This window comes from Siphateles boraxobius, unplaced genomic scaffold, assembly GCF_051911475.1.
Source record: "Siphateles boraxobius isolate OS27281-9 unplaced genomic scaffold, OSU_SipBor_1 130, whole genome shotgun sequence".
Classification (NCBI taxonomy): domain Eukaryota; kingdom Metazoa; phylum Chordata; class Actinopteri; order Cypriniformes; family Leuciscidae; genus Siphateles; species Siphateles boraxobius.
In genome coordinates this window covers 21,704,151-21,720,898 of record NW_027508734.1, presented here as the reverse complement: position 1 = coordinate 21,720,898, position 16,748 = coordinate 21,704,151, and the positions used below count along the sequence as shown (strand labels likewise).

Genomic DNA, 16,748 nt, shown 5'->3' with positions numbered 1-16,748 from the left:
ATATATATATATATATATATATATATATATATATATATATATATAACTTAAATTTACTCACTAGATTGGATTTAATCTTTTTAATTGGAACAAATGTGCCCTATGAATAATTGAATTGTCAAATGAATACTCAATTATATCATATACATGAGTTGTGAAGGATGGAGTTTGGTGCCAGATAGATGGGTGCAGTGGAGGACAATATGATATTATAATGTTTATGTTCTTCCTCTGTCACTTTCTCTGTTCGTGAGGTTTGCAGCATCTAAGTCTCTGCAAACTTGTGATATGTAAATAAACATCTTAATACTAAAAATAATTTGTCTAATTTTTGTTGTATTTTCTTTTCAAATCAGTATGACATACCACATATATTTTCAGCTAGGCTATGAATTACGCATCTTCACAAGGATCCTATAAAATATAGTTTTAAATTTACTTCTAAAGTCATAAGAGTTGCAGTGGCTTATTTCCAAATACACATTTTACCAGGAAATTTATTGGTAACACTTTATTTTGATGGTCCCTTTTAAACATTCTGTTGACTAGTCGTAGGCTTGACGTAGACATCAAGCTAGAGTGTTAATAGACTGTCTGCTTAATATCTGCTAACTATTATTATTGTGATGGTCCCCCAACAGACATTCTGACTATAAGTATAATTTTGCAACTAGATGTCCACTATTTTAACCCTACCTGTCTAATACTCTACTAACACTAGTTAGCAGAATGTTTTATAGAAAAGGGACCATCAAAATAGTGAAACCAATTTATCTAAAATTGCTATTCTTTTGTGAGATCTGTAACTCATTTGGCCTACAGTCACACAGAAACCACAGAAATGTCCACGGAGATGATCGTGGACTTCAGGAGGAACAGCCCAGCACTCCCCACACTCACCATCATGAACAGCACTGTGGAAGCAGTGGAGTCATTCAGGTTCCTGGGCACTATCATCTCTCAGGACCTGAAGTGGGACAATCACATTGACTTCACTGTGAAAAAGGCCCAGCAGAGACTGTACTTCCTTCGCCAGCTGAGGAAGTTCAACCTGCCACAGGATCTGCTGATTCAGTTCTACTCAGCCGTCATTGAGTCTGTCTTGTGCGCTTCCATCACTGTCTGGTTTGGTTCAGCTACCAAATCAGACATCAGGAGACTACAACGGACAGTCCGGACTGCGGAGAGGATCATTGGTGCCCCCCTGCCAAACCTCCAGGACCTGTACTCCTCCAGAGTGAGGAAGAGAGCAGGTAAAATCATCACAGACTCCACTCACCCTGGACACCACCTGTTTGAACTGTTACCGTCAAGACGGAGACTCAGATCACTGGCCACAAGAACATCTCGGCACAGGAACAGTTTCTTCCCACAGGCCATTTCGCTTCTGAACAGTTAACACACCTCCCAAGGCATATGCCTTTAAGTGCAATACTCCCACTGTTTAGTGCAATATCCTACAACTCAGGTGATACTTATATGTAGATTTATTTATTTATAATATTCAAAACACTGTAAATAGGTTCATAATCTGTAAATCTGAAAATGTCTATTCTGACAAAAAAAAAAAATTCCAACTGTGATAGTTTTATTCTCATATATTTATATTTTTATTTTTTTAATTCTTATAATTTGTAGTATTATGTTTCATGTTGTATTTGTATTTGTATATGTCCACTGGAAGCCTCAGTACCTAAACAAATTCCTTGTGTGTGCAAGCACACTTGGCAATAAAGCTCTTTCTGATTCTGATTCTGATTCTGAAATGTACAAGTTTAAATTTGTGTGGATGAGACAAGTAGCACTTGGCAAGTCTTTTTTCCAGCCATGCACAGCAAGGCCCTATCAATTGTTTTGTGCTTAAAATGAGTTTAATAATATTAGGGTGTTTCTGCAACTACGGGCACTTTTAAGTCCCAGTAGTGAAATTTTTGATTTCTGTTCAAATTTGTCATTTGATGTTTCATAAATATATTCACAGTGCCATTACACACCTTGACAAAAAATATAATTACTGATTAATATGATTAAATATAATATTATGAAGCATTTATAGCTCAAAACACATTTTGTTAATGTCCCACACCTGTGGTCTCAATGTTGAAATACATACAATTTTAATTAATTTAATTACAATTTGACATTATAATAATTTAATTACAATTTGACATTATTTCAAATGGAATTGTTTAATATACAGATTCATTTACAGCATCTTAAAATTCTTTGTATTATTTACTGATCATTTTTATAATTTTTTTAACTAAATGTGCCTGTCCCACACTTTTGAGTCCTTACCGCAACAATGAAAGTACTGAAGTATATTAGTATTAGTATATATATAAACATGCCATTTTTTAACATGGCAGTTTAACATTGTGTCCTTACCGACACAAGATGTCATTACCGCAGCATAGGGTGACCAGACGTCCCGAAAAATTCGGGACAGTCCCGAAATCCAATTAGTTGCCCGAATCCCGAATCCTGCCCTAATTGTCCAGAAAATTAGAACAAAGTCTCAAGAGCAGACTCTCGAGTAGTTATAGTCTGATAGAATTTTAAAAACTGCTCATGGTCGTCCTGCAGCCAGCTCCTGTCAGCTGCTCATTGCAACCATAGACAGTAAAAGAACGTAGAGAGCTGCAGTAGGCTACGTAGACTACGTAGGCGGCAAGGCGCGAATTTCATTCATTCATTCATTCTTGAAATGGAGGCTCAAGCTGGTGTCCCAGGACCCGATGAACACGTAGCTAAAAAGCAAAAACGTCTCTGCAGGTATCGGGAGGAATGGGTGGGGAAATACCCCTGGATTACTGCAGTTTTACGTGATGCTAACAAAGCCTTTTGCAATGTATGTAGGAAGGAGTTTGGTATTTACGCACGGGGGGGAGTGTGACGTCAGGCTGCATGCTAGCAGCAAACTACATAAAACTAACAGCACAACTGTACAGACCAACACTTCGGTCTCATCCTTCTTTAGACGGGAGGATGATTCTATGTATAATAAAATAGCTGCTGCTGAGCTGACCTCTGTGTTCCACTGTGTGACCCACAAACAGTCATACAGATCACTTGACTGTGCTATAAAGTTAACGCCAAAACTGTACTCTGACTCGGCTATAGCTAAACACATCTGCTGCGGTCGCACAAAAGCAGAAGCACTTGTCACAAACATAGTGGCACCGCTCGCGTCTGACTTCTCCCAGAGCCTTGAGTCAAAGGACATGTATTTTTCTATTGCAACTGATGCCTCTAATAAAGGCAATGTGAAAACATTCCCCATCTCAGTAAGATTCGGGACCCCCGAGCAAGGTATCCAAAACAGGGTTCTGGATTTCTTTGAAAAGGCAGCCGAGAGCGCAGATGCTGTCACAGACACCTTACTGCAGAAGTTAGAAGACCAAAAACTCAGCATCCATAACGTATCAGCCTTCTCAGCTGACAATGCGGCTGTGAATTACGACAGAAAGCACTCCATTTACCAAAATCTAAAACAACACAACAGCAAGATCCTGCCAGCAAACTGCCCAGCTCACATAATACATAATGCAGTAAAACGTGCCAGCAATGTGCTGAAAACAGATGTAGAGTCTATAGTGATTAAATCATTTAATCATTTTAGCTGTTCTGCCAAGAGAGTCGCAACCCTCAAAGAAATGTTTGAATTTGCTGACATGGACTACCTTACCTTGTTGCGCCACGTCCCGACACGCTGGTTGAGCCTGCTCCCTGCAATTGACAGACTAATCAACACCTGGCCAGCTGTGCAGAGCTACTTCTTGTCGCTGGGAGGCGAAGAGTGCCCCCGTGTCATCTGGGATGCTCTCCGGGGTAACGAGCATGGAGAGGAAGATGAATGCAGCAATCTGCAGGTCACTCTCTTCTTCTTGCAAAATGTTCTAAAGATTTTCTCTGGTGCTGTGCTGAGTCTTGAGAGTGACAATCTCACCTCAGTTGAAGTCTACGCGCGTATGAACGGCCTTCGAACCAAACTCCAGCAGCGCAAAAAGATGCTTTCTTCGGAGCAAAAGTTGACTGTGTCTTCACGTCCTCTGTTACTTTTAGGGTTGACAGACTCCGTGAAGAATTTATCAGCTTCTATGATACCGCGGAGCAATACCTGGAGAAATGGTTCAACTTCTCCGAAACTGGGCACCTGTTCAACCTCCAGTGTTTCAACCTTAAGGAGAGGCAAGACATAAGCTACCAGCAATTGACCACAGTTGTACCCGCCCTTCAAATGGATGAGGGTCTTGACATGGATGAGCTCTACAACGAGAATTGTGCTCTGCAGGATGTCTTGCCAAAATTGGCGACACACAGCCACCCTGTAGGTGAGCTTTGGGCACAAGCGCTAAAGAGCAGGTCTGCATTCCTACAGTATTCTAAGCTGCTGTCCTTCGTCCTGAGCATTCCCGTGAGCAATGCTTACTCAGAGCGGGTGTTTTCCATCATGAAAGGTGCCAGGACTGATGATAGAAACAGATGTTCAATTAACCTGGTCCGCAACGAAATTAAAGTAAAAATGAATTTACAAATTAGCTGTGGAGAATTCCACAAATTCATTATGGGAAAGCTGAGAGTGTTGGCAGCAGTGAAATCCTCCGCGAAATATGTCAGCGCCGGGCCTCCAGCGCAACCCAATCTGAGGAGGTATAGTGTAGTGCATTTTCACCTTTGTTGTTTCTGTTGTTCTATACGCACAAAGAAATACAACCTTTCTGTTCCCTTTTTATGTTATAGAGTAGATGAAGAGAGCGAAAGTTGCAGCCGTGAGGCCAGGGAAAGTGCACGTGCAGGCAGCTACGAGGAGGAGTGATTTGATTGGATGTTGCTGTTAAAACGCAGTCATTGTGTTTGTTTCATAATGAGACTTGAGTTCATGATTTTAATGATTTTTAGGCCTATTTGTAATTTCGGGTTTAGCCTACATGACAGTTGAGTTTTGGAATTAAAATAGTAAATAATTTGGTGCGGAGATTTGAAATTCATGCTCTGCAGGCAGTCACAAGGAGTGATTTGATTGGATGTTGCTGATCTCAAAGCTCAGTGTTTGTTTTATTTGTTTCATGATGACACTTGAGTTCAATGGTTTTTTTTAAATTTGTATTTCCGTGTTTGCATGACAGACAGTCATTTCATTCAGAATTCCTCAATAAATATTGGATTGGACAATACTGGTTTGGAACCATGTTTATTGTATATTGAACAGCCAATAGATGGCACTCTTTCATCGCTGTTGAAATGCCTTAAATTTCAAGTTTTAAACAAAGCGAAACATTATTTATAACAAAATGTATCAATATTAATATTTTTGTAAAATCAAGACCGATAATATTTTATTTATCATTCTTTACGTTAACGGATTCAGTAGGCTAAACGATCGGCGATGATGATTATTCTTTCAAAAATGTCCAATAATGTAATAAAAAATTATTTAATTAAACTTAAATTATTATTATTATTTTTATTATTATTAGTATCACCACCATCATCCTCAGCCTAGGATTAACCACCTCATTCCATCAGTATTTATTTTTTCTGTCTATATTAGTCCGTGCCTGAAAGTCTTTGTTCGGCTATGACCTCTTTATTATAAAATATATTTTATATAAGATAGTTTTTTTTATGTCCTGCACACAACCCGGCGGTAGGTAGGCCTATTAGCCTACCCTTCGTCTAGCTAGCAGCTCTGTAGAGATAGTGTCTTTTGTTCGAGAGAGTGTGTGAGAGAGAGAGAGAGAGAGAGAGAGAGAGAGAGAGAGCGTGCGTGTTCTGGTCGCGAGGAGGAGAGAGCGCGAGATGCTGCTGACACATTCCTAAAAAAGATGTGTAAAATGGCGCAAGTATGTTGGAGCCACCGGCTGTAGTTTGGATCTAGAGGAACTGGTTACTGCTTTCCCATCCTTGTCTTCGCTCTTGCCTCACCTTCTTTCTTTTTTTTTCATCTCGTCTAATTTTCAATGTGATTAAATGGCTTCCGGACGGTGCCGTCAGGCTCCTTGCTCACTCGGAATACTCCTGTTCGCTTTTGTCGGTAAGTGTGTGATTTCTCTCCAGGAACCTCTCGGTATTGGGTCACTGCAGCGAGATTGACTGCGAACTTGTCACATTGCAGTCGACTTCATATGTTTCTGAAGCGGTTGTAACGTGTGTGTTTACTGCTGTAGTTGCGACTGGGTGGGTGTGTTTGCCTATATGTAGATGTCGGGCTATAACCTACGTGATTTTGTGAATGGAGAGTTCCCACGCGCTTGCTTGCTTAATTACACGATTTATTAGGGTTTCGCACTGTTTTCAGACACTGGAAAAAATTTACGATCTGAAGTTTGTCACGTGTGTTGCATGTGGAATATAACAATGAAATTCTAATCATATTTCTTCTTGAGAAATGTGTCAGAGCAATATGAAGCCTTGAGTTTGAGTTTATATTACCTAGTCATCAATATGTGCAATCTATAATCAGTCAAGACACGACATTGTCCTTGATCTTTGAGAAGTGATAAGTGTGCACCCTTGATTCATTTAATAGTAGCCTAGCCTATATTTTGCTTGTTTTTATTTATCAGAACAGCAATTTTTTCCTGTTTAAATTACTTATTTTGCGTGCAATATTGCTAAGCATCAATATGCGCATACACATAAAGTGAATAAAATGAAGTGTTTATAATGTTAAAATAGACCTAATATTTGTAATAAAATAATAAATAAAGGAACTTTCTGCAAGACATTGATAAACATTAACAGACATTGTACAGACAATTAATGAGTGTGTGTATAGAGATCATAGCAGAACCTGAAGGGTGTGCAGTTTCATATTTGATTTATGATCAACTGTAGCTTTGAATAGCTTTAAAAAAAATTTTTTATCATTCTGTTATTTGACATACAGACATCTTCAGCACTCCAGGCATGTCTATAGATCTGTTAAAAGTTCAGTTTCCAGCATGTATTGTTCATTTTTAGTAGTTTAGGCTTTAAGTGATAACTTAAAAGTGAAGATGCAGAAAATGTATATCTGAAGTGCAGGAATATTTCCTAAAATATAGTAGTTTTCCCCTCTCTGCCCACAGGTGAGCAGCTTGAATCTGTTGTCTGTCATAGACAGCGGGAGCTCAGATTGATTGTTTCCTTTTATTGTGTTTCCATTGTAATGGAAAAGTGAGAGAAGAACTGAAGGTTGTTGTCTTGAAGATTGAGTGTCAGGGCTGCCTTTCCCTTCTCCTTTAAGTTTCCATGGCTCCTTTGTTCCCCTGTAATTGTCAGTTTGTGTATGTGAACGTGTGGCCTGTTTTCCTGGGCTGGAGGGCAGTGTGCAGGATGTGCTTATGGAGGATGCTCATTTAACTACCAACTAGTTCGATCATCAAGCAAACCACATGGGTGCTGAGGTCATGTGTTAAATTATTGGCTTATAATGGAGTCTTCCTTCAGGTCTTCATCACAGGGTGCTATGGCAGAGCTGTCAATCAGCAAAGCACTTTGAGAGAGGAGGAAAGATTGAGTTGGAATACCATGGATTGGGTTGTTAAATTACTGAATGTCTTTTGTTATCTCCCCAGGGGGGAGGTGGAATACATGTTTTTTCTTTTACGTTGGATAGTTACGGTGGGCGAGAGACCTCAACTCACTGCAATTGAAAAAAAGAAAATCAATTAAGAAAACAACTTCATCAGTTTGACAAACACTTAGTGCAAATACTGCAAATACTAACAATGCACATATGATCAGGATGTTAAAATAACTGTGAACAGACCTCCAGGTTGTGTGAGAATACAGTCCACAAATGAAAGTGCTTTCTCAGAGAGAGGAAGAGAAGTACTCTTATGATGGCTCCGGCCATATGGGAAGGTGAAGGCAACAACATTGCAGCTCAGGCTAAATGAAGTTCAAACAGAAGGCGTGGATGAACGCATAATATATTTTTTACTTGTGATATATACTTGTGAGTATTCATAAAAAAAAAAAATAACTTATAGAAATAAACAAATAAATCCTCACTGAAGGATTTAATACTCTCATTGAGCTCTGATTGTGCGATAAGAACTTTGATTGAAAAATTCCTCACATATCAAGCAGTTGGTCCAGTATTAAAGCTGTGGCTGTTAAAACAACCCGCTCCAGTTGCAGAGCGATGATGATGATGTTGATGATGATAGATTGTAAGGTGCAATCCCCCCCCCCCCCCCCCCGTGGCCTCAATCTAAGAGTTCTTTATGTAAATCTCAACAAAAGAAAGGGGCTGAAAGCAGCCATCCCATCACTCTGACAGCATGTTTCAGTGCTTTGTCACAGGAAGTCAAAACAAGACCTGCAGTGTGCAAAACGCTGTCACACCAAAACCCTGGGAAGAGATGCCGAAATGAGGAGAGGAAAAGGATTTGGTATTTGAATTGAGCAGGTGAGGCTATAGAGATGCCCTGTTTACTAGCAGAAGGCTCTGTAAAGAGATGATGGAGGGTGCTGGTAAGGAGGTGGCACCGGGCCCCTGGACATTGTTTCCTTCACAGCTACAGTATAGGTCACCCTAAACCAGTGATATTTAGAGTGAGAGGCGAATGTCTATTTAGAGCGGAGTTATCCTTTGCTAATGAAACTGGGCTGATCATGGTCTGTGCACGCTTTAATTCACTGCGGGATTGGTGTGATATTTCACCGACTCAAGGTCAGAGGGCTTAAGAATTGGCATTTAGTTATAATCAAATTTACATGATCTAGTGCAGGTTACATTTTTCTTTGCAGCTGATGATATATCCATGTCGCATTGTGCAGGACGAATATTCATGCTGAAATATATAAGGCTTAATTGTGTCCTTTTTCACAGGAATAACCCCAGTTCAGTGCTCTTCCTGGCCTTGATTTAGAACCATGTCTAAATTCAGGGGTACAAAAAAAACATTTACTATTTAAAGCTGTTCTAAAATGGTCATAATTTTATACCATCCTCTAATGTGGTAAGGATTTATGTTTGAAAGTGAAACTACATAATCTACTATAGGCATAGTTCTCCTAAAAAAGGATAATCTGCCATCATCTACTCGCTCTAATGTTGTTTGAAGATTGTTTTTGTTATTTTGTAGAATATCCAGGCTGTTCTTTCAAAAATTTTAATTTATGATCTAACCTTATGCTGTTCCAAATTACTTTCGTTCATCTTCAAAACATATATGAAGATATTTTTTAAAATCTTTCATAATTTTTGAAAGTCCACGCTACCAAAACTTTCATTCATCAAAAGTACAAAAAGATGCTTTAAAAGTAATTTTGTTCTAAGTAAGAATGTATGTTCAGGAGAGTTGGATTAAACCGCTTTATTCATATAGATTACTTTTACGATGTCTTTTTGAGTAAAATAATTTTCATTTCTGGGAAAAATATCATGAAAGTCATTCACACTACTTGCACTCTTTATTCAAAGTTTCTTAAAGACATATGATCAATCAAACATAGGACATTGCAAGAGCGTTTCCTCCGAGGAGGTGTCTCCTCAAAAAAACTGAATCAGAAAATAATCAATATTACAAAAATAAAACAATGCCAATATTAAAAAATGTTACATTAAAGGTTCTCTAAGCGATGTTGGGTGACATCACTTCTTGTTGACGTTCGAAGTATTGTCAAACAAAACGGAGGCTAGCTAGACCCACCCTCCTCCTCATCCGCGCACTAAAGGCTGATTTATACTTCTGTGTCGGACCTACGCCGGAGCCCCTACGCTATACAATACTCGTTGGTTTTCATTTATACTTCTGCGTCGTTGTCCGCGTTGACGCGCAATTACACATGGAGAGGGAACATGTGAAACCCGAGGGAGGGGTTCTAGCAGACCAATCACAGCGCTTGCGTCCGCGTAGAATTGACGCGTTGTTACATTTTTGGAGAGGTGCACGTCAGGGTACGCCGAAAGGTACGCGCCCTACGCCCAGCCTACGGCGTAGCTATTGCGTAAGTTCGACGCAGAAGTATAAATTGGGTTTAACCCCCCAAACCTAGCCCTCCCCTAGCCTAAACTGGGTTAGCCCAGTTTGTTTTTGTTGCCGTTTTTGGAGCCTCTGGTGTCTGCAGAGACCGCGTTTTTTACAGTGTGTTCAGTGGACAGGCAGCTAGCGGATGGTGAGGAGATGTTTGCTGTATGTGACAAAAAAATGTTGGCCTAAAAAACGAGTGACCTCGCTTAGAGCACCTTTAAAAGGTGTAAAAGTCACTAGTTTCTAGAAAGTAACAGCGACACCTGCAGGTGAAGATACAGCTGGAGTCCATGTCTCTCTTGCCTCCCCTGAACCCATTGACTTTTAACAGACCCCCTTAAAGCGTGTGGTGAGTTTAGTGGGGGGTAATTGACAATGAATATGAAAGTCATGTGAGAGGAGCCAATGCCTCCATTTCAGTATGATTGGATATGATCGGTTAGAATTGATTGGTTTGTGCAATAAATCCCGTCTCTTGTTTTCGTGCGTGTTCTTGAATCTGCCTGAATGAAAACAATGATGGTCTTAAAAGGAAGACAAATTACAAAGTAAGTAAACAACTCAGCCAATTAGATATCACTGCTTTGTGCTATGTCAAAATCAAACTTGAATTGGCCTGAAAACATGATGACTGTGGGGGATTTTATAAGTAAATTAGCTTGGGGAAATCGTGTCTGTGGCCAGTACAAGCTTGACGACGGCTGAAAATAAGTTGAATATTAAAAAGAAAGAATGAACATTAGTTCACAAATAATATATATTGTTATTGCCTTGAGTTATTATTTTGGAATAAATGTAAAAATGTGTAAAAACAACTTGATCAAATTCATACTTGGTTTAGTAAATAGAACAATACAGCTAGTGTAAAAATACAAAATAGAATTGTATTTGGTCTCTTTTTTATGGAATGTTTATTTAACCAGGAAAAATAAATGTAACGGACATACATTTACATCTGATAAAAAAAAAAAACTGTGAGGACTTTGCGGCCTCATTTTAAAACACCACCGCACACCACTGGGACATTGGTAATTCAAGCATGCTCCTTTGAATGTGTTGCACTAGTTTATATGCAGGTTCTATGAAGGTAAATTGGTAGCAAAACTCGAGAACACGTAGATGTGAATTTGACAACTTGTACAATAAATATGCGTACTTGTGCGCTAAAATGTGCACTCACAGCTTCAATGTGAAAACTTGTAAAATAAAAATCTGAACTTGAATGCTAAGATTTGCACTCGCAGACAATAGTCACAAACCTGTATTCTGAATTTGAAGCTGCACACAAGCAGTCAAAAATTTGTAAAATGCCATTCACAAAAATAAAATGACAGACACTAACTTGTAGCCTAACATATATTTGCACGTATTCTTACATTCACACTCGCAGTAGGCCTACAACCTCAAGTAGGCACTTGCAACTTCTCAAATCTGTCACTGCAATTTCAAATTTCGCGCCTTGACTTTTGCTACTCTTTTCGCGATTTTTTAGATTCAAAACTAACTTGTGCACTTGCAACTCAGTGGCGGCGAGAGAGGAAGGGGGGCGGGAGTGGGGGTGTTAATTCAAAGGAGCCGTTTTATTGGTTGGCGCCGAGCCAATAAAATGGGACTTCTGTTATATGTGATGATATCACGAAACCCGCTTCTCGGAGACGATCTGAATATGATCTGAAACGCTAAAGGTGTTGTTGTGAGGTGTATAGGCTATGCATGTACAAATCTTTTGTATATTTAATGTTGCATTAAAAAAATAAAGATCTGAAATGCTAACATGCATTAGACTGATATTAAAAGAAAAAAATTATATTATCAAACTCAATAAACAACACCATACTAATAATGCAGGCTATGTACAGAAAAGCAGATCAACACAGAATATTCGCACAATGCATTAAAGACAATGGTTTGAAAAGGTCAAACTCAGGAAACACCATGCCTACTAATAAAGCATAGAAAAGTATTTTGCACGCGTTTAATTGTACTTTAAGCATTTCCCTCCCATAGAAAACCAAGAAAACGCTTCATGAGGCTTAATGGACCAACAGTTATTAAAAAAAAAACACACACAATTTGTTATTATTAATAAAACTGCAGGCAGCAGGTTTATTTGCACTTAACACATATTTGCTTTCTTTCGTCATATTCTGGGCTCATTGGCTTTTCTGTAGCCTACAAGGCTATGCTCAATTAGTATGGTGTTGTTAACTGAGTTTGATAATATCATTTATTACTTTTAATAACGGTCCATCACAAACGGGTTTAGTGACATCTTCACAAATAACAGAAGTCCCATTTCATTGGCTAGGCGCCAACCAATAAAACAGCTCCTTTGAACACCCCCACTCCCGCCCCCTTTTCCTCTATCGCCGCCACTGAGTTGCAAGTGCACAAGTCAGTTTTGCACCTATTATATCGTGAAAAGAGTAGCAAAAGTCAAGGCGCGAAATTTGAACTTGCAGTGACAGATTTGAGAAGTTGCAAGTGCCAATTAGAGGCTGTACTGCGAATTTGAATGTTTTAAGAAGTGAAAATTTGTATTACAAGTTTGTGTCTGTCGTTGTATCTTTGTGAATGGCATTTTACACATTTGTGACTGCTTGTCTGCAGCTTCAAATTCAGAATACAGGTTTGTGACTATTGTCTGCAAGTGCAAATCTCAGCGTTCAAGTTCACATTTTTATTTTACAGGTTTTCACATCGGAGCTGTGAGTGTAAATGTTTGCGTACAAGTACGAATATTTATTGTACAAGTTCTCAAATTCACATCTACGTGCTCTCGAGTTTTGCTACTAATTTACCTTCATAAGGTTCTGTTTGAACAGGTGGAAATCAGGAATTAAATAAATGGTCTGTTCTTTGCATAAAGCTATCACATGACTTTAGAAGACTTATACAGTAGTGCACAGGTCCATAGACTACTCTCTTGGTATTTTATGCCAGTTAGTTGTTCATTTTGGAATCTGACAGCTGCAGGTACTTGTGCTTGGAACAGCTTGGAAGTTCAGTTAAATAATCTCTTTTGTGTATCAAAAATAAATAAGTGTTTCAGGCAACTTATTAGGCATGCGTAGATGAAAACCTGGTCATCTTGCCGTGAACTATCCTTTTAAAATGTCAAGTCAACTCAAGTCAAATATATTTATATAGCGCTTTTCACAATACAGATTGTATCAAAGCTGCTTCACAGTATCAATCAAAACAACTTAACAATGTTTGTTTATTACTGGGGGAAAAAAAATGTCTCTTCTTTGGATTTCTTTCTTCCTTCTCGCTGATAAATGTAGGCTTCTGCAGGGTGGAGAGGACAGTGATTGAGTCTTATGTGGTGTGGCATGTTGTTTTGAGTGTCAGTGGTAAACCCATGTGTGAGCATCACTCAAAGGCACTCTGTGTGAGTCTGCCTGGCAGGCTGCAGGATTCACGCTGGGCTAATCCTGAACTCCAGGGTGCTCTAGCCGTGCTTAAACCCTAAACCCTCTTCAGCAGAGGAGTCACTGCAATCAGCCTGTCGTGTCCGTGTGACTGCTGCTGTATACTTGTTCTTGCATTTGTATCTTTCTTTTAAATTAATATCGTTTCTCGTCCTTTACTCATTTTACCTTTACTCATTCACTTCTTCACCTTGTTTTTTCCCTCACATTTGCTGTTACTGTTTCTCTTCTGATTGATTTATCATCTGAGTTCAAGGAGCCTTCTTTAAAGATCTCTAATCAATAACTGCATGGGCTTACTGCTGCTGATGTGGCTTCTCTTTCTCTATCTCGCTTATCAGAACGCTACATTGAACGTGCTTAACAGAAGCATGAACATTTAGTGAAAAATATAGCTGCAGGCAGCAATGAACTCATATAAATAGAGAAAAACAAACAAAAGTGATCAAGATTTAGAGAATTATAATGTAGTTAAATCACTAGCGTAGCCAGAAAAGCGTCTCTGGCTGTGCATAAGAAAAATTGGGTGTGCCACATTTATTGTCAAATTAATGTGCAAAAAAAAACCTGGACCCGGCTTATCACTAACTTTACAGAGCAGACTGGGCTGATGTGTAAAACTGGCTTGCCACATAAACATAATACTAGGCCTAAAGTATATAAAATATAACTCAGGGCTCAACATTGAGGCTTTACATGTGCTTGCCCTTCGAACAAGTAAATCGGCCATTCTCTTGTCCAAGTAAAAATCCAGAAATCGGTTTAAATGTATGCTTCATCTTTCATTTTAAATTCTTAGATTTGATCAATAAATTCAATTGAAATAATAACACACTATGCTGTTACAAACCATATTAATTAATTTACACTGAAAAATTACAACAGTGTTAAATAATGTTATGAGATTGATTTAAAAATTTTTGGAAGATACAAATATGACATATTGGAAAGAATTATAGCCTACTTTTAAACACGAAACTAACCCACCAGTAGGGGGCGGCAGGTGACCGTCTTAATGAGTGAGTTATTGAGTCATTTATTCAAATGATTCGTTCAAACGGCTGAATCGTTAAGGAATGAGGTAGTTGTTTAATGGGTCATTGAATCTTTGACTCAATCGATTCATTCAAATGCAGTTATGTGTTCCGGTGAGCTGCGCTGTGGTTCTTGGGATGTTTGTTCGGAACTATTTTCGCTGCTCAAATAGAACAAAAACAGTCAATATTGTGTCTAAAATGTAAGTGACTTGATATTAATTACTTGTTTATTGAACTGTCATAGGAAATCAGTGTCATATTTTCAATCGTGATGGTCTTCAGCACTCTTGGTCACTGTGATGTTGCTTAACTGTATAATATTATATGTTATAAATATAAAAACTCCACATTATTTTTTTAACCGCTCTATGTTCATTAAGTTTCTTTGTGTGATCTGCGCTCATTTGTTTCCATTTCTCCTCGTGAGGCTCCACCGTATTACCAGTCAGCGGCTATTTGCGGATTGGTTGGCAGTCCGAATGTCGGCAGATATTTTTTTTAACGATAATAATTTAAAAATTAAAATACTTTTTAAATGTACAAATATTTTAAGTAAATAACAATAGTCCAAGTTTAGGAAACGCTTTTATTAAAACTTTAAAAAATAATTCTGCATCTATTTTAGGTGTGCCAGCTGCCACTGTGGGTGGCACCGGCACACCCTGGCACACCCGTGGCTACGCCAGTGAGTTAAATATAGTCATTTATTTGAAAGCAAATTAATTGTGTGTTATGTAACAATCTAAAATGAAGAAAAATCATTAAAAATGATGATGATCATCATCATTTTTAAGTCTCTTGCATGGTTCGATGGGTCCGTGTACCAAGTGTGAGGTTGCTATCTAAAAGTATATGCTTCCAGAGTCTAAAAAGGTTTGAAAGCAGAATTGTCAAATCAAGCACAGCATCGGATCACACTGCAGTATTTATATACTAATATATCAACACTTGAATTATTGTAGAATTCAAGTTGTAAGTTATCCATGAGTGAAATCAACATTAAAACTAAAAAAAATCTAAACATTATGCTGTACAATCCTGGTGTTTTATCAATGAAGGGAAGGAAAGAGAAGATTTGAACAATTATATTGCTAAGAACCTAGTGAGAAGTTTTCAGTTGCTCTGGGGACTGTGTGTAACCCTGAGAGTAACGCTCTGCTGGAGCTGCAATAAAACCTTGTTAGAAGTCAGAGAAGAAAGCTTTGTCCATTAATAAAACCGGGCAATTGACAGAAGAGCTTGATTCTTGTTTCACGAATGGAGCAGGAACAGCAGCGAGATAAGAAAGACCTGGAGAGATAACTCAAGCCCATTAGCCCACTTTAGTAACATAATGAGAAGCTGTTTTTCTGTCTTTCCCTCTTCATTTATTTGTCATGTGATCTGCAGGGACGAGCGAGTCAGTGCATTCCATGGCTGTACCTAAAGGGGTATATTTTGGGGTTGGAATTTGAGCGATGATGCCAGAGTTGGTGTCGAGCTGTGCCCCCCCCCCGCCTGCCGAACTTCAGATGGATTCCTGAGCCGCAGGCAGAGGCTGCTACTGCTTAGCCCATCAGTGACTGAAACCTGATACCTTCAGTCCTGAGCACAAGAGAGTCCGCTAAGCTCTCCTTTTTATCACGCTAAGTCAGGGCAGACTGCTATTTATTCTTTGTCCCTCGTTTGTTGTGGGTGTCACTGATCTGCTGGAGGACATTATCATTAAAAGGGAACATTTAGAGAGACTTAAGGCACTTTCACATCCAAGGATGATAACGATAAAGATATAGTTTTAAAAAGAGTTCTAAAATTTATATAATAGCAGTGTCTACAGTACACCGTAACTATAACTATATTGGAAATTGGAATCATTTTCTGAACGTTTTTTTTCCAGCTGATGAATGATAAAAACATTGACAGCCAATCAGAAAAGTGCATGCTTAAAATAAACGGAATGTAATTGTGCGCTGGTTGACACTAATACAGTTATCATAGTTATCGTTCTTGGTGTGAATGGGCCTTTAGTGTGGAAGGTTTTTTTTTTTTTTTTTTTTTTTTTTCTGGAAGTGTAGATACAAACTTAATCTAAAGATGTTAGATAACAACAGGAAAGTTTCTTTAAATCTCCTTTTCTATTCCTCTCCAATATGTCCTAAATCTCTTCTGCTGTGGTTTCTATCTATAAAACACCATCTTACTGTATGTTGCTTAGTGCTGATTTGATGCTGGTCTGGCTGATGAGCTAGAAAAACTTTGCTGGTGAACTTTGACTATCAAGTTCAGTTAGACTATTCTACTTTCATGGTTCTTCTTAGTTGCCAAGGTCG

The 16,748-nt window shown here is 38.6% G+C and overlaps 1 protein-coding gene across 1 annotated transcript in view; it reads left to right on the top strand.

Moving 5' to 3' along the window:
- Positions 1–5,754: 5,754 nt before the first annotated feature.
- The window catches only part of igdcc3 (immunoglobulin superfamily, DCC subclass, member 3), a 74,837-nt gene continuing 63,843 nt past the window's right edge, over positions 5,755–16,748 (top strand). The window contains exon 1 of the mRNA XM_077228672.1: positions 5,755–6,037. Within this exon, the coding sequence (XP_077084787.1) occupies positions 5,974–6,037 (64 nt within the window). The 5' untranslated portion in view covers positions 5,755–5,973. The remainder of the gene's footprint in view (positions 6,038–16,748) is intronic.